The 20,399-nt window shown below is 32.2% G+C and overlaps 1 protein-coding gene across 1 annotated transcript; it reads left to right on the plus strand.

Moving 5' to 3' along the window:
* The first annotated feature begins 13,468 nt into the window (after window positions 1-13,468).
* On the plus strand, window positions 13,469-15,827 carry LOC126774186 (ZZ-type zinc finger-containing protein 3). The gene is made up of 2 exons (XM_050495590.1): window positions 13,469-13,647; window positions 13,826-15,827. Exon 2 carries the CDS (start codon window positions 13,828-13,830, stop codon window positions 14,788-14,790), a length of 963 nt encoding a protein of 320 aa, XP_050351547.1. The 5' UTR covers window positions 13,469-13,647; window positions 13,826-13,827; the 3' UTR covers window positions 14,791-15,827.
* The last annotated feature ends 4,572 nt before the right edge of the window (window positions 15,828-20,399 follow it).

Below are 20,399 nucleotides of genomic sequence, written 5' to 3' on the forward strand. Positions count from 1 at the left end.
TTATTACATACAAAAATAAATTCATTAAAAACAAAACCTTATCTCAAGTTGACATCAAAAAGTGGTCAGAACGGCATCTTCTATACAATTATTTAATTGCAAATATGTATTCAGAACTAATTTTATATGAATTTAAACATTACTTTTAATATCACGATGGTATTAAAATTTATTTCGAATAATTGTATTTAATGTAAAGTAATAAATAACTATAAATAAATAATGAATAGTAATATTTACGTCATTGAAGTCCAAATTGCTGTACGGTTATATAGCTGTGACAGTTTTTGTTAACATCGTACAATCGCTACGTAGTAATAAGGATTTAACGAAATTTTCTGTTTAGATAAAAACCTTAATACAAGTCAATTAATTTGTTTTAACTTCTTATTACTCTAACACAGCCAATTTTTTCCTTTTATTGTACGACAAAAATTGATGATTAGAGATCTCTTGAAGCTGAAAATAGCTCCAAGCAACGAATGGAGTGTCACGTATTTCATTTACGAACCAATTCACTCTGGATCACAACAAACACAAATTTCTTGCGTAAAAAATGTAGTGAAATTAATAAGATATTAAAAGTAAAACTGCTTTTAATTATGTCATATGCTTACACGATTTACTCAATTCAATCCATTGGCTTAATCGTGGAAATTTGGCTTGATGATATTAAATCCCATGGAACAACACATTATAACACTTTTGAAATATAAATTTGCTGGGGCGTTGAAAAATTCTATAATCAACGCCAAAGATATCGCGAATTTTCATTTCTCATAATTATTTTTTTAAGCAATTTATAGTTAATTTTGCAATAATATTTCTATTGTATATCTAATTTTATTGACGTGATGTAATATAATTAGTTTCAAGTTAGTTTATATGTATATACGGCATATTGGCAAACTAAATATGTAGACTAGCGATTGTACGATGTTAACAAAAACTGACAATTTCGACTTCAATGAGGTAAATATTACTATTCATTATTTATTTATAGTTATTTATTATTTTACATTAAATACAATTATTTGAAATAAATTTTATAAACATCGTGATATTAAAAGTAATGTTTAAATTCGTATAAAATTGGTTCTGAATAAATATTTGCAATTAAATAATTGTATAGAAGATGCCGTTCTGACCACTGTTTGATGCCAATTTGAGATAAGGTTTTGTTTTTAATGAATTTATTTTTGTATGTAATAATAAAATAACATTGATATTAACAAAGAATATTTTTGACATTCATATTTTTGATATTTATAACATTCATTCATTGATACTTAGCTTTTAAACTGCAACGCAGAACAACAAATATTGAAATGTGAAGTGCTACCTGGATGGATAGCGATGGATTAAGTCATACCTAATACTACTAAATAAATATATCTAGTACATTTAACTTTCAATAAAAAATCCTGTGAATGTAGAACCGTAGGTCAAGTCGATGCCCGCTTTATGGGCACTGTTTTTGCCAAAACCTTGCACGAATATTTTCTTCGATAAGTTGAATGTGTAAATATTCATTTTGTTTTATATTGCGCTAACTTTTATTAACTACAGTGATTTTTGTATATATTAAATAACATAAACAGCAAACACAAACATATTTATAATAATAATAATTTTCCAGTCCGATTTCAGCCAGATCTCAAAAGAGATTAGCCAACTGCACAGGACATATTATGTTGTATACTTTGTATTTACAGAACTAGATGGCCTTATGGATACAAGTGAATAAGATGCAGAGACATCGTAATTCGACAGTTCCACGTTCAAATCCGGGCAAAAGCGATGTCGTTCAATTGTCTTTATAAATGTTTCATCTCGTGATCGTGGTTGAATTGTGAACATTGTTTGTATTGATAAAATTGTACGAAAACGTGCATTTGTGATATAAAATGCTGGGACATTATATTGGAATAAACGGTACACATTATTTTTAAGTGGTGAAGGATATTTAAACAGCCGTGCGACACGAGATGTTACTTTTTTAGGGGTTTGTGCAGGACTTACTGGGTGGGTAATATCCTTAAAATAAATTGATGTAATAATTGTAATTCGTCTTGAATTATTTATAACAAAGGATTTTTAATTATTATGGCTAAGATTTGATAAATAAAACCAAATGTAGTATGTTAAATATTTCTATTAATGACACAGAAGTAGAAATAATTGACTTATATTTAACTAAAGTTAAGAAAATAATTGTTGAATAAACTTTAAAAAATGATTAATAACCTTTAGTAGTAGTAGTAGTAGTAGTAGTAACAGCCTGTAAGTGTCCCGCTGCTGGGCTAAGGTCTTCTCTCCTTTTTCTTTGAGGAGAAGGTTTTGAAGCTTATTCTACCACGCTGCTTCAATGCGGGTTGGTGGAATATATATGTAGCAGAATTTCAGTGAAATTTGACACATGCAGATTTCCTTACGATGTTTTCCATCATCGCCAAGCACGAGATGAATTATAAGCACATACAAATTAAGCACATGAAAATTAAGTGGTGCCTGGCCGGGTTAGAACCTACGATCAAAGGTTAAGATTCACGCGCTCTAACCACTGGGTCATCTCGATGTATAACGTTTAAGACAAGGAAAACTCAATAGTATAATATAAGTAAACGTGACCACATTAAAACCACAGCGTCCTTTGTACATCAAAAGATATAAAGCAAACGCTAAACAAAAACAAACCACGAAGGATGATATTATATTACTCTTTTTGTTTAAGATAAATAGTCGTTATGTGTATGATTCATTTTAATTATAACGCATTATAAATGATTTGCTCATTACATATGTATATTAAATGCTTACAATTTAATTTGACATATTTTTTAAATTCGATTTTGGTAATTTTGTCCTTAACACATTGGAAGGTTATACAATATGATATTTTTTAACGTTTAACGAAACACCTTATTCCATATAACCATATTCAACATTTATAGGTAAAGCCATTCATGTCAAAATACGAGAACATAAATAATATTTACGCAGTAACTTTGTATTAGCACATTAGCTTTTGTGAAGAATCAACATAAATACACTGACTTTATGCTGAAGACGGCAACATTAAATTCTAATTGACAATCATTCTGATTTATGGAGTACCATAGTTAAATTTACTTAAATTAATTAAACGGGCCGTGGCAGTTCTGCTTCAAATATACGTATGTGAAGATGTGAGAAACGAATAATATATTAAAAATATCTTTCAGATATTCGATGAGGCTTAAGCATGAATATTCGCCATCGCCAAATGATTGCACACCGGTTTGGAATGAAAGAAATTTTAGAAACTCTTTTTATTTAATTGGACACTTGGATAAATGTATTATTTATATATTTAAAGTTATGTTATACTTAAAATAAATTAATATCAAGAGATAGATTCATTTTGAAGTAAAACTTCATCTTTTTACAACTCAACAACTTCTTAATTAAGAATTGGAACATAAAAATTACCATCATGCTATGTGACAGTATAGTGATGATGATGAAAGATATTAATAACTGTTTTTACGTTAGAGAAGCTCGTTTGTAAAAGAAGGTTTTGTGCAATGTAATGCTAAGACTAAGAAGAGCGTCAACCAATGTGGTAAACTGTATATAGGAACTGATCATTTTGATATAATAATATTTAATTATGTTGTTTTATAAAATCTTAAATGAAATTTCACATTTGAAGTTTAAACGATTTTATATTACGTTTTAAGCAATTTATTTTTAAAAGTAATAAGCAGAAATACCGCGCTGCTATAGCGAATTACTGACAAGGCTTGTGTAAAGGCCGTTTCATACCGGCAGTATTTTAACACGTCGTCGTTTTCAAATTGTGAGCACCTGACTGTTTACACTAGAGATTTTACATTTAATTTGATTCCTACACATCTTTGTACCAGATAATAATTATAACTAAATGATAATAAAGTGTCGTCAGTGTTTATTAATTTTAATATATATATATATATATATATATATATATATATATATATATATATATATATATATATATATATATATAATTTATTAATATATATATTAATATAGAATATTATTATTATATATGTATATTATAATAATATTTGTATTAGATAGCGGACTGCCCCCCCCCCCACCGGATCGAGAAGGTAGCGGGTGCCATGCACAGACTGCTGCCTAATCTCGGGGGACGCAGGGAGGATGTTCGCCGTCTCTATGCCGGTGTCGTGCGATCGATGGCCCTCTACGGGGCACCCGTTTGGTCTCACAGACTATCGGGCGTCCGCCGCTGCAGGATTAAGATCCAAAGTTCGCAGCGGAGAGTGGCCATCCGCATAGTGCGGATGGCCACTAGATCGCATATCGCACGATATCCTACGAGGCGGCAACCGTCCTAGCACGCTTTCCGCCCTTGGATATTCTGGCGGATATGGATGCGAGGGTCTACCAACAGACCCGCATCCTCCGCCAGAACAGTGAAAGCGCGCCCACTTCGAGTGCGCTCGAGGCGTTGAAGTGGCAGGAACACCGGCGGGCTCTTGCGACATGGCGCGACCGTCTCTGTAAAGAACGGTACGCAAACAAACGCGTCGTTGGAGCGATCCCGCCAGCCTTCGAAGCGTGGATGAGATGAAAGCGACGAGTCACCTTCCGACTTACGCAGGTAATGCCCGGTCACGGTTGTTTTGGAGGATACCTGTGTAAGATCGGACGCGAATCGACGGCGATGTGTCACCACTGTGGCGCGGACCGGGACACAGCTCAGCATACGTTGGAGGTGTGCCCCGGGTGGAGTGTGGAGAGGGAGATCCTGGTCCGTGAAGTCGGACAAGACCTGTCCCTGCGAGCAATCGTGTCGGCGATGCTTCGTAGGGAATCGGCGTGGAGGGCCGTAGCCTCCTTCTGTGAGACCGTCATGGTTCAGAAGGAGACGGCGGAGCGGGAACGAGAAAGAGCCGATCCTGCTCGGCGGAGACGACGACGGTGTCGTCTCGGCCCTCCCATAGCCCAGACGCCCGGGGCTTAAAAGATAGGGCGTAACCCTGGGGCCGTGGATGCGTGAGGTGGGGCCTCACGTGTCCTGTTTCAGGTGGCCCTGTGGAGGACGGCAGCCGTGATGGCCTCGAACTGCCGTACGCACTAGCAAGGAGTGTAAGAATCCCAGATAACCCGGTTCCACCCCCATAGGACCCGGGTACCTTTCTGAAGGTTTCCACTGCGAGAAAAAAAAAAAGTGGCGGACTGGCAAGCGGGCGGGTAAGATGTTATGTTCCGTGCGCCTGTAGTTACACCGGATCACTCACGCTTTAAAGCAAACACAACGGTATATAATGAGTTAATGGTTCCTTCCTGGACGGGTGGGCTTCAAAGAACTACCACCAAATTGTAAAAAAATCATATGTAATTATCGATATATAATAATTAACATATCGTTTAATTTTGTTGTCGAAGTAGTAAGTACTGAATGTTATTCAGATTTTTCTAGGTACAATTAACAATTCAAAGCTGACTTTAAATTTTAATTCAATCATATTGAATGTATGCTTGCATGAATTGACTGACTGAATTGATAAGAAATACATTGTGATTTTCATCTGTTATGAGTTTATATTTCTTCTATATATTTTTAATATTATATAGTCACACGTAGCCTTACAGTCTTATAACATTGTTATGAGTTTGTATAAAACCGGACTTTGAAAATATTAGTTGTATAATATACTTCTATAGTATATTTTACTATCTATTTAAAACACTTAATCTTCGTAGAGAAACTATTTGATTTTTTACGACAAGCGACAGCAATTTCTTACAATATTAAAAGACACCAATAATATTGTTCTGGAGACGCAACACTTTTTGTTATACCTACACACGATAACTAGATTCATACAGAGTAAAATTTAAGCGATACATGGTACCTCAACCCATTCGCCTGACAAACTTGGCTCGTATCCAGAGTGAGTATCGCCACAGATTAAGTAGGAAAATGGGTTCGCTAACTGCCTTATTTTTCAGTCTAATTTCAATTGAAATTGAAATACATTGAGTATTTCTTATAAAGGCTTTTTTAGATACAGAAAACGTAATTTTAAGGTAATATTCTAGCTACCATGAAATAGCATTTATAAATATAAAAGTAAATACAAAAAATAATCAGCAAGTAATAAAATAAATAATGCTGCGCAACTTTGAAGATGATTTGTAGTTTAGTTTGTTCGAATTCATCGAGATATTTCTGGGGTACTTTAAATTGAACCCTATTTTGCCACTTAGTTTTCCCAATTTACAATAAGCAGTAGGTACAATATTTTTAATACGTGAAATTGGTAACACTTTTACGCTCGTCCAGCCAGAATAGGTTGCACATTTTATTACAAAAAAGGGCTAGATTGAAAATTATAATAATGCAATTAATTATGTGCGTAAATATGAATTAGCAAAACCGAGCTAAGTGCGCGCTAAAGATTTAAACGTAGAACTACACTTGTTTTAAACAAACATCTTACTGAATAAGGAATTAAGAAAATTATTTTATTGTAAAACTGTAAATCAGTAACTTTTTAACTGGTATTTTTTTGCAACGAGTTCGGTTTATTGGTATATAGGTAGGTATACGTGTTTTTTATGTAATTTAAGATCCTAAATGAAAATCCTAGATAGAATATTCATTGAATTTATTCCACAAAGTTATGCTATTATTATTACTTATAATTTAATAAATAGATGCCTAGGTACATCTCAAAAGTTGATTAAGTGGATTTCATGTGCGTAGTTAACTGATATCCATCTAACGCATACATGCGATCGAGTTCATTGCATTATTGCGGAATTAATTCGAGGATTGAAGCCGTACATTATGCGGGTGGATAAGTGGTCTAATTTCAGCTTAGTCGTTTCACATTTCATATTTATTTAAATATATTAAATACAATTTGCATTTTCTTGCAATTTATGCAATTATCATAACATTAGACGTGTAATAACTCAACATTAGAGTTGCCACCTTAGCTTAGATTTTTTTTAGTTATACAATAAAAAAATTGCGATGTATACTAAAGAATGATTTATGAAATTAGTTGATTATTTCCTGAACCAGTATATTTTAATCTATACCGTAATCATTCTTTTTTTTTTTTTTATAGAATAGGAAGGTGGACGAGCATATGGGCCACCTGATGGTAAGTGGTCACCAACGCTCTTAGACATTGGCATTGTAAGAAATGTCAACCATCGCTTACATATCCAATGCGCCACCAACCTTGGGAACTAAGATTTTATGTCCCTTGTGCCTGTAATTACACTGGCTCACTCACCCTTCAAACCGGAACACAACAATATCAAGTATAACTGTTTTGCGGTAGAATATCTGATGAGTGGGTGGTACCTACCCAGACGAGCTTGCACAAAGCCCTACCACCAGTCACGGTATATATTATACGGTCATAGATAAACTATCTGAATAAGCCAAATCATTATTTGACGTTTAGTAAGCATGTTACAAAGAGGTTCAACTTAGTATTTTATTATTATCTTAAAGTTTATTTTAAAATATCGCGATTATTTTTCAGAGCTATATGCACTAGGTCTTAGTACAAGTATGCTTCTCACGAAAGCGTCTAAGTGGTCTTAATAAAGCTAAGTCGCACCGAGTAGCTAAACTAGGTCCATCCAGTCGCACTCATCTCAATTCATAGAGGACTTACACATTCTATCTTGTTATATATTTACTGTATTATTTATATACCAGATACACATACATTCAAAAGTCCGTTTTCATAATGTTCCAAATTAAATTGGTCACCATTTACAAGTGCTATACAATGTAATTAATACGTGATCGTAACCTTAATTTTATTGGATGAAAATGGAAATTAAAAAACCCCATTATGATTGAGTTATGATCAACAAGGTCAATATCAAACCATAGAAATATAATCACACAACTAATATAAAAATAAATTATTTGTCCTGATATCAATATATATATATTTTTCATATTTTATCTTAACAATATGAGACACATATGTATATCATAAATTTCTTAATATAACGAAGTTCATGCATATGGATATCAAAAGGTAACTATGATATTTTAAATATATAAACGAATCAAATTCAAGGATCTCATCACGAGAAAACCAATAAAATCGTAAGTTGAACCTGTGATATATGTCATCTTATTGAATGCATGGTTGTGAAAAATTCCATATTGTAAAAGTAATTGAATTCAAAGCTTAGGTATTATAAAATACAGAGAAAAATAATTTATCTCACTTGAATAAGCAGAGACATCACAATAAATAAAGTGACAATTCATTTAAGACAGTATTACTATTTGTTTGTAAGAAAGATCGTGTCATTATAAGTAATTTATTAGTATGTCCTGTTTGTTCGAAGTAAATAAATAACAAATATGACAAAAGTTTATACATAATATTTAACATCAACATATAAATCGCTAAAATAAGAAAGAGAAACTGAAATATTCTTTGGTCTGTTACGCTGATTGTCCACTACCTGGTCCACTTAGTATGGTTGCGTTCCGGTTTTAAGAATGAGTGAGCCAGTGTAACTTTACAAGCACAAGGGACATAACATCTTCCCAAGGTTGGTGGCGGATTGGCGATGTAAGGAATGGTTAATATTTCTTACGGTCAATATCTATGGGCGGTAGTGGCCACATACCATCAGGTGGTCCGTATGCCGGTAAATTTGTATTAGGTATGCTTACGTAAGACGTTGAACTAATGCTAACTTATAGAAATAAAACTATCATAAAGCTACGAGTATGTCGGATAGACTCGTCTCTGAATGCGCAACATTACGATAATAAGAATAAAAATACACTTGGCAGTATTTTAAAACTTTCTTTACAGTAAAAAATGCAAAACTTTTATTTATGAAAATTTTCATGACGAACGAAAAAAAAGGATGGGTTAACATCATCTATCAAGTAGTGTGAGTTTTACACACTGATTGTATATGTATATATATATTTACTATTTCAGGATGACAAAAATAATAACAAAATAGTCGAGTGTGCGCTATTATGTAAGATTCACTGCAGTAGTGTGGCAATCCCAATAGCATTGTGACACTTTATTTATATTGACCGCAAAGAGAATCGAGCGATCTTTGAGTGTAGTTTATATCATTATTCCTAACGTATAAGTTAAGTAATATGCTCGTTACCCAATTGTGAAAATCTCAAATTAATTAAAATATAATGATTTTGAGCCTCAGTGATATTAATTCACGATTCCATTTAAAATATATCTTAAAGACTTGTAGGAAAAACGTGGCCGATTTTTTCTTATAATATTTTAATTAAGCTCCGTACAATTTATTTTAAAACAAAGCAGCTTCTTATTTTTTATGGTGTATATTCTTTAACTGTTATTATTATTGTCGTCAATGTTGTATATCATTTTCTGAGATTCCGCCATCGTGTTCTGCGGTGAGTAAAAAGTTTGTCCTTACAGGATATTGTATTTGTAATTTACGAACGATTCATTAACAAAATGTCCTGATCAGGTTTTCGTTTTAGGTAAATTTAAGGCGCGTCATGGCTTATATCGCTCTTCATCCAGTGGAGTTGAATCTCATAGTCCTTGTGTCTCTTTTGATGTTTGTGCGACTGCAGTATATATGTAAATCAGGAATATAACAGGGTGTCCGTATTATCTGCTCAGATGTATCATTTGATTCTTTTATTGCTTATTTCAATATATATTGCTTATTTCTCAGTTCATCGACGGATTCAAGATAGGAATTGTTTATTTATACGTACATTTACATTACGTTCTAAATAAAACATCGTCTAAATATAGGTTTTATTTAAATTACAGTTTCTAAAATTAATAAATCACGCGTTTGGATACCTTGGATTCAAACTGAGTCTAGTCGTCTACTAGAGTTTAAATTTAGGTTGAATATATTATTATTACAGATTATTTTCATTTTATGTTGTATATTTCTCGAAATCCAAGCCATTATTCCAACGTACTGGGACAGACAAATAGTTTTCACAGCTTGGGATCTTTTTGACGAACGCTGTCCAAACTGTAACAGATATAACAAAACTTTGTGTCTACAGGGATTTGTACATGTTTAACATTTCAAAAATTGATTTTTACAAATAAATATAAATCCATAATATGTCCTATATGTAATTAACTTTATTATACGTGTTAGAGGGGTGGGCGTGTTAGGGATTAAAAAGTTCCTCCGGGTTCAAGTTTGTTACAATTTTTCAAAATGCAAATTTCATCAAAATCGGTTCACTGGTTTAGCCGTGAAAGCGTAACAGACAGTCAGAGTTTTTTCGCATTTATAGTTTATTAGCATAGATAATAATATATTATATTATTGTAATAGTACTTTGGTTAAATTCTAAGATAATTCGATATCAATGTAACACGTTACGGTAATTTAAATAAATTTGGATCTCAATTAATCAATCAAGATGATACCATAGAAAAATACTAATTTTCAACTAGTTGACATAGGTGTTATAAATTACTATAGAAAAGTCCTTAAGACGTAGATATTTTTTATGGATATGTACGTCAAAGTAAATATTTAGGTATACTTAATAGGGTTTAAAAAATGGGTTAAATTAGAATCTATTTATCACATTTAATTATTTTCATATAAATAAATAACATTGTTTTTAAATGTTTTTTGAAGATAAATAAGTTTTTAGAATATCTTTCAAACGACAAGATATTGAACGCATGAAAAAAAGAAATGAGTTCTGCGATAAGATTTATTACAGTAGGTAGATATAACTTGACCTTAGATACTGATTATATGAATTATTTGTTTATATAATGTTATTATTTAAAATTATGTCTGGGGTAAGCGTCTAAATATTTCCCTGCCAAGCTTTGATTTAGAGCATTAAAAATAAAAATTACCACCACTAAAAGATTTAAAAAAAAATTTGGCTTATGAGAACGAATAAAATAAACATAACAGCTAACACATTAAAAAAGAACAATAGATCACTTCGTAACGTTCATTTTTCACACTGCTGTTCGAAACTAATTAGCCGATAGCAAATTATACAGCGTTTCAAGAAATTAGACTCTGTGCTCCAATTGTATTGCACTACCAGTTATAAAGCGTTTGAGAAAATTGATCAGTAGGATACGCGTCATCTTTTTTTTTTTATAGAATAGGAAGGCGGACGAGCATATGGGCCACCTGATGGTAAGTGGTTACCAAATGCCCTTAGACATTGGCATTGTAAGAAATGTCAACCATCGCTTACATAGCCAATGCGCCACCAACCTTGGGAACTAAGTTTTTATGTCCCTTGTGCCTGTAATTACACTGGCTGACTTACCCTTCAAACCGGAACACAACAATAACAAGTACTGCTGTTTTGCGGTAGAATATCTGATGAGTGAGTGGTACCTACCCAGACGAGCTTGCACAAAGCTCTACCATCACTGTAACACAAATTAAAGTAAAAGCTTTTTTTATTATTAAATTACTCAGTGTTTTTGGTATGTAAGTGAAAGGTACCTTTATGCCATTGACAAACTGTGTGTAATAAAATATTTAGCGGTTGTTTAAAAAACATCTAAAATGTCTCACTACGATGAATAGGCCACTCGCAGGAATTTCAACTACAAATAAAAAAATAAAGAACAAAGCCTTAGATTTTTAAGCAAATTTTATATGAAATTAGGATAGGTTGTCACTACCCTAGTAGTTATTTTTTTCGAAAATATTTTTAAGAATCTTTATGCAACTCGAACGACCAAACCAAAAATGACTGCAGAAATTTAATTTAATTACACTTTAAGTTCGAACTTCGTTACTCTGTTTTCAGGGACTTTCATAATAAAAACTCCATGTGAAAGTTTTGTTCTGGCTGCGAGCGTTTCGTGTTTAAAGTTTTATATAATAATGCTTTAGACGCTGGCATCTGTCCAACTTCACACTCCTAAGCCTTTTGTTTGTCCTGTCAAGGCTGACATTAATAACAAGATGCCAACGAACCTCAATGTTGTGTAACCAATTACAGATGACATATACAATTTAATGATTACTGCTCAATAGAACGTAAGCATATTATTATTAACTATTATGGTTATATATTGTTGAGGAACGCTTGACGTCTTTTACCAAGATAGTTCCGTAGTCATGGAGTGGGCGACGTGATTTCGACTCTATTATTACTAGTTACTGACAGACGCAGCTAGTAATTAATATAAATAAGGAATTATTTAAACACGTGTTTAGTGAGTACCTACATTTTATTCATTTATAATCATTAACTTTAATGTATATCAATAAATTTAATGGTACCAAATAAATCACATTTTCACATAAAATACAATAAATAGATAATAATATAATACCTAATAACTATAAGTTAAAAATTGTATTAATTATTAAAAAATGCGAAATACAAGCGGCATATAAGACACGCCCAAACCGTATACTAATTCGTGAAACTTTTCGTATATTTAAATTGTAGTATCTAAGCGATTTAACAATACTGAATTAGTTATTTGTACAATTATTAAAAAGTTCCAAATACCTATTGAAAACATGTTCCAACGTTACGTTACCCAGTGACGTAAATTCCTGTATGTAAATTAGAAATTGACCCTTATGTTTCTGAAGGGTCTTGTGTGAAGTTAAATAGCTTTTCTAAAATTATGTTTACAGAATATATTTGATATATTATGTAGGTATTCGTATTTATTTATGTATTTATTAAGTAAAAAAACAAAACACTATGTATTGAGAAACAATTTTTTGAGATATTTTTTAAAGTTAGATAATTCTGAGGTGAATATATCTAAGTCAGTGTGCTGTTTAGAAAGCGCATTATATAGTCTGCAGATCCTTGGCAAAGCAGCATAGTGTCCAAGATTTGAATTGGATATAGAAATATAAAAGTAATTGTAAACGTTTCTATGAGGTCAGCGAGAAGGTACATTAAAATTAATTTGTTGAAACAAACATTGAATAATAATGTACTATTTATTCAATGGAAACAACTGAACATCTTAAATAGTAGTACTATTCAACTACCATACTTTTTTTTCATAGTTAGTTTTTAGGCAAACTTTCAAAAATATTGTAAAAAACTAAAATATTAACATTTCTTTACGATAATACAACGACATCTGTCGAAAGTTTGATAAAATATGTTCTTTGCTAGCTTCGTCATGATGTTCAAAATGGCTAACTTGCGTATCAGAATCGCTTGTTGTAATAGTTCGTTGAAATACCGTAAGATGGCAGCATATACGTGTACATTTTAAAACATAAAGAAAGTCTCAGGTAGAAACCTAAAATATATTGGTGAACTATAAAAAAAAATCATTTATTTTAAAAATGTAAAATAAACGACCAAGTGAAACCAAATACAATTAAAATATTATTAAAATTAAAATACAAGTTTTCGAACGGTACATATTGAATATGTCAGAATGACATTCCATGTTATAACGAATACAGAGTCTAGAACGATGTTTTAATTTAGTTTGTATTTGTTTTTGTTAATCATTAATATTTAGAATTAGTTTCAATGTAACTACAAGAAAATAATTGTGTTTGAAAAAGTATTACATGGCTAATCGGACACTTACCGGTTTCTCGATCCTTCTAAAGAAGTACTTCTGAACTCAGGTTTGCACTTTTTTTGTTGAACAATATTTAATTTATTTTTTAGTTTAACACTCAATTTCTTAGGACTGTTAGATAGTTTAGCACTAGGCATAATTTTAGCCTCCATCACTTTAACTCTCTAATAATAATATTTAACACATTATTATGATTATAATATGTATATTATCTTTATTTACAGACATGGATGAAGATTATGAAAATTCCGATACTGATGGTGAATTTGCTTTTGAAACTGACCACTTAGCTATAAGAGGAAACAAGGATTATTCTGAATTACTAAAATATATTGTTCATTTAGAGGCTCAAAAAATTAAAGCTTTAAAGGATATAGAGGATTTAGCGGATGCACAAAACAAGGCGTTGGATGACCCATTGGCATTTATTCAGGTTTTAAAAACTGGAAAAATAAATTTTCCTCCTCGGCAAGTTATAGCTGATATCCCTGAGATTGAATGGAGTAAATATGGAATTGAGTCATCTTCTGATAATGACAGAGATACTAAACCAATAAGAGAAGAAATAGATTGCGGTACAAAAGTAAGAGGGCGAACATTCACTGACAATAAACCTGAAACATTTAATCAACTATGGTCATGCGAAGAGCAAAAAAGATTAGAAGAATTATTAGAGATATATCCTGAAGAACCAATTGAAGCAAGGCGATATAAAAAAATAGCAGATGCTCTTGGCACTCGCACACCTATACAAGTTATGAGCAGATTACAAAAGTACTTTGCAAAGCTCGCAAAAGCGGGCCTACCTGTACCGGGGCGAGTACCAAAACGGGTTTCTAAAGATCGTAATAGATCAATGTTTTATAAAAAATCAACATTCTTCCCTCAACTTCATGTACCTGTTAAAATGGAAGATCCATATGACAGCAGTGAGGCTCAGGAAGGCTCATCTGTCGATACAAAGTCAGGAAATAAATCAATTATGGAATTACTTAGGATGGCTAAAGAACAGAGATTGTTAGATGAGACTACACCGGTTTATCAAATGAAAACAATGTGTGTTGGGTGTCAAAAGACAGGTTTTCTTGGAGCAAGATGGACTGATAATGCTGGGACAGATTATTGTACCGATTGTGTTGTTAAGCTTTTACCAGCTGAAAAACTAATACCAGTCAGGCAAATAACTTGACATTAGTTTACATTAGGTTATATTTTTTAACATTTAATATTGTGTAAATATATTCTTCATAAGCCCTGAACTCGGAATATGTGTGACATGCAATTTGAGCATTAAATTATGTGTTTTCTTCATTTTAATGTTTATGCATGATTCTTTTATATAATAGCTTTTTTATTTTTTTTAGAATATAAAGAATAAATTAATAAATTAACATTTTTCTCTCAACTCACAGGAACAAATTATTTTGTATCGAATGTTGAAAATACACACCAATATGGTTCAAGAGACATTATTCAAATTTAACAATATTTAAGTAAATACTAACAACTTGTGATTTTCAACAATGCCATATTTATCTCAAATTTTGTCATAAAAAAAAAATATTTAATTTTTAGTCTTATTATAAAATAAAATAAGGATTTAATGGTGTTAAGTAATAAAATAAAAATTCAAATTCTTTCTAAATAGATTTTAGTATAGATAACTTATTCACACGAATGAATGTTGATTGAACTTTACAGCCTTGTGAACAATGACGATAAAACTAAATATATCTACTAAATCAAGCGTGATTATTTATAAGGACATTTTACAGAAACCAAATATAAGTAAATAATTCAAAAGGTCACGAATAAGTAAATCCATTGCACTTATTATTAAAAAAAAATTATGTTATTTTAGTGTAACGAAACTATTTTTTTCTCTATTATGTATCACTGACACACAATCTGTTAACTGTTTGATGAAACAAGAGTTTTAATGGAGCGATCGCGCAGTAGTGGGTATTCGCCGCGAGTGATGATGAACCACTGGCTTGGAACAATGAACACGGCCCGCAACTGGCGTTCCCTCTAGATAGACATACACATGATTCTATCAGGCATGGTTAGAAATACACACAAGCGACCATACGCGACATCGACAGATATAAAATGTTTAGGCATCATCAATTTCGTCATACATTTCACATACAATCTTCGTAAACGAATTGTTCCTTGAATGGTGTAACCCTTTACTAAACTAAATAAATGCCTACATTACTCAATTATATTTAGTTTTTTTTTGTTCTCGGTACGTAACTAAATCACCTACCGTCGAAAGAGTTTTTACATACCCAAAAAAACGCCTTTTGCAAGGTTGCAATAATAGTACACGTTTTTTTAAATAAATGGGTATTAATAATTATACATATTTATTCTAAAAAATTATTTGAGTTAAGTTATTGTTTTTTATCGTAGAGACAGTGTTAAATCAATACTATTCAATTAAATATAAAGTCCATTTCAATTGAATGTACCTACTTAAATATCTAAAAGAAGAAAGAGGAAGGGTGAGATACCGATAATATTAAGACAATTGTAGAAAAAAATCATAGTACTTAAATAATAAGGCAACTTTTATTTATTATCATTTCAGAACACTTAAACCCTCTAAGGTAAGAACTTTTCTGTTTCTTATGTTGATTTCAGATCTTAAGTTGGAATAAGATAATAACACATCCAGAGATATAATGTTCTTCTACAAAATACTCCAAATACGTTATCTGGATGAAATTAGTTTGTTTTTTCCACTCTAAAACAACGTTTATTATTTTATCATTCTGTTATTGTAACATTATCACATTTGTATTTTCACAAGGTATATTTCAGACCCGACAGCTAGACGACAGAATCGGAAATGGCAAAAGAGAAAATTCACGAAAGCAAGAGACATTTTTCTCACCTGACGACATGGTTTCAATTACGCTACGTCAAGGAAAAATACCGACGACGTTAAAAGCTGTTATAATGTTACTCACGCCGTTTTAAAGCTATGTAATGCCACGTTTGTACGACTAACTCGTTGAAATAAATAATTATGATATAATTTCCTGTCTTCATATATTAGGTCCTTACATATGAAATTAGCGTTTTGTCGTACTGACCACTTTGATCTGAAATATCTACTCTATGGTTAGGAATTCTAAATTCAAATTTATAAATTCATTTAGCTAGTACATTTGAGTTTTGAAAACAGTCATTCATTTGTTTTTTTCTCATTATTTTTTCTTTGGCGTCGCTTATTACCGCACAATGGAAAACATGAAATATCGGTATATTTACGAGTACGAGTTTTACCGTGGCACCAGTGCTGCAGAAACAGCTCGAAGGATTAATGATATATAAATCGCTGGTGTCGCAAAAGAAAGCACGGTACGTTTTTGGTTTAAATTTTTTTTTTCAGCCTTTTGCCGTCCACTGCTGGAAGAAAGCCTCCCCCATAAAACGCCAACCATCCCGATCTTGGGCAGTCCGCATCCATCCCGAACCTGCCACCTTTTTTAAATCGTCGGCCCATCTTGTCACAGGGCATCCTACACTACGTTTGCCTAAGCGTGGTCTCCACTCCAGTTAAATTTTTACGTTCTGGAAATTTCGACTTTCAGAACCAACCCCGTGGACTGCCGGAGACCAAAGTGGAAAATGAAGAATTAAAGGATATTGTGGAAGCGGATCCATCACAAAGCACTTCAGAGATAGCTGCAGGCTTCGAGGTAAGTGATAAAACTGTATTAATCCACTTGAAGCAATTCGGGAAAGTAAAAAAACTTGAACGATGAACTTGAACCTCATGAATTGAGTGAATCGAACTTGCAAACACGCGTCGACTGCTGTGTTACTTTGCTCAACGGACACGATAATGAAGGGATTTTAAATCAAATCATTACTTGTGATGAAAAGTGGATACTATACGATAATCGGAACCGCTCGTCGCAATGGCTGGAGACCCAGCCAAATCCTGCCCTAAACGAAAATTGACTCAGAAAAAGTTAGTTATGACTGTTTAGTGGACTAGCGCCGGTGTCGTTCACTACAGCTTTCTAAAATCTGGCCAAACGATTACATGATATAAACGATGGCAGATATCTATTATCAGCAACTGCAAACTATGAAGGAAGAACTAGCTGCTAAGCAACCGAGATTGGTCAATCGCTCTAGGCCAGTGCTGCTTCACGACAACGCAAGATCACACACTTCACAACAAACAACCACTAAGTCTGCGATATCCACCGTACCCCGGACCTTGCTCCAACAGATTACCATTTTTGCTGGAATTTGGACAACAAGGAAAAAAATTCAACTTAGATGCGGCAGTCCAAACCACCTTCAAAGAGTTTATTGATTCTCGCCCCCGTGTTTTTTTAGTAAGGGTTCAATCTCATAGGTAGTACCTATGAGATGGCAAAAGTGCATAGATAATAGCGATGCATACTTTGATTAATTAAATATATTTTACAAAAAAAAACTTTATATTCCTCCCGTACAAAACGCCAATTTCATATGTAAGGACCTTATATTAACTTGCACTTGCACACTTAACAGTGGGGTTAAACGTTTTAAATACCTAACTATTCTGTACCAACCTAAATACTTATGTATTCAAATTACCAATCTAATAAACCTAGGAACTTGGATGAATAGTGAAAAAACCTTTATAAATGGTAATGGTAAATACCTTAAGAAATGGTTCATTTTTCACAGAGAATCGGAATTGCAATTCAACTAGCTTTAGCAATGCTGCTAGCATTCTTTCTACCATTCAACGTGATCATATTCTTATTTTGTTTACATAGTATAATAAACGTATCTCATGACTAAATAAAATAAAGAATTCTTAAAAAATAATGTTGTAGAAAAAGTAATATCGTATTTTATTGGTGGTAGGGCTTTGTGCAAGCTCGTCTGGGTAGTTACTACCCACTCATCAGATATTCTACCGCAAACCAGCAGTACTAGGTATTTTTGTGTTACGGTTCGAAGAGTGAGTGAGCCAGGGTAATTACAGGCATAAGGAAAATAACAAAAAAACCTTTGTTTACAAGGTTGGTGGCGCATAGGCGATGTAAGTGATGGTTAACATATCTTACACTGCCAATGTCTATGGGCGTTGGTGACCACTTACCATCAGGTGAACCATATGCTCGTCCTACCAATTCTATAAAAAATGTAGCATACTTTACATGAATTAAAGTTCCAGTAGATTTCAAATAAAAGATTATATATTTTGAAAAAAATTGTCAAGTTATGGATATTTATTATTCGCCTAAAGTATTTCACCGTAACTTTGTTGGAATTCGAATAATTCGAGTAAATCGAATGATGACGAGCAAAAAAAAAATGAGCATTGCAGCATTTTATCTACCGTACCTATTTGATCCCACGTCACTCAAATAATGATTACCTGTCAGACTTGGTTAAGAGAGTTCCAAAACTATCTTGCAAATTCAACATTATTTAGTAATGCATGTACTTAAGAAAACGTAATAACAGATAAAAAATAATAATAAATGTAATTTAATATTTAAAATACTTTTTTATTAACTGCTGCCGTCTGACACTAGCACATTGTAAAATTATTGTTCGTTGTTTATGGTTTTGATTTACTATTGAAATGTAAGAGGAAAATTACTTAATCTATCTTCTCGAGTATGACAGCGTATTGATAACATTGAGATACCAATTTGTATACAAGATCAAACAAATAAAATAAAGATATTATTATTAACAAAAAATGCTTTTATTTCTACATTTGGAAAACAACTAAACGTCTAAATTAATACGATTAAATAAATAAAACAAAAGAACGATCATCGAATTTTGTATTAATACCTAACTAATACAGTACATGTTAAAAATAATGTACCTACCTACGTATTGCTAAATCTATCATAATTTATTTTATGGAACACCTTAGAGGATTAAATTTCTGTTTCTTTTTCTTATCTTTCTGTATTCACTCTAAAAGCCCCTTTCTTAATTTCAACTACTGCTTTTTAATTGTTAAATTACTGTTAGTATCTATTTCTCTCATTACATTAGCTTTAAGTTCGTTTTATTTTCTTAAGAAATAAAACTTTAGACAAAGCTTTAGCGCTAAGAATTTATCGCACAGAGTGCTTCCACGTTGAGCGATGAATTGGTGTTGATATTTTGCAATCAGACTAAAAAAACCAACAATAGGATATTAGTCATTAAAAAGTCTAATTTGACCGTTTTGTTTATTATTGTATATAGATCTACAAATATTTACAAAGAAAAGCCCATTTAAAAAAAGGGCTTGTTAAAGAACGGCACCTTATGTTTTATTCAAAGGACAAATAATATTTATCTAATACATAATAGGTGGACTTTTTATTGTATTGTTTTTCATGTATATTATGATTTTATAATATCTAAAAAAATATTCCCTTAGTATATTTTAAAAATGGGAATTTTTTATGTTGCGAAAAAATAAAATAACGTAATGACATTTAAATCTCGTCACCTCTTGAACCTCTTCACTTAACCTCCTGAGTAATTCACAAAATGTAATTCGAAATATGATACTTATGTATACGTTGTAGGAAAAAATATTATAATTATTATAATTTTTATAATAATCTATAGTATCTACCATACATAGGATACTCGCCACACGCACACGTGGGAATAGCGAGCGTATGTATAATATCAATCTTAAAGACTAGCCAACGTCACAGAACTAATTATAATACACAATTATGTGTGCTAACAAAGATTTTACGTGTTTCCCGAAGTACTGTTTAATAATGACATCTTTCCAACTCCGCGCTGCAACTA

The sequence above is a fragment of the Nymphalis io genome, chromosome 2 (genome assembly GCF_905147045.1).
Source record: "Nymphalis io chromosome 2, ilAglIoxx1.1, whole genome shotgun sequence".
In the NCBI taxonomy this organism is placed as follows: Eukaryota; Metazoa; Arthropoda; class Insecta; order Lepidoptera; family Nymphalidae; genus Nymphalis; species Nymphalis io.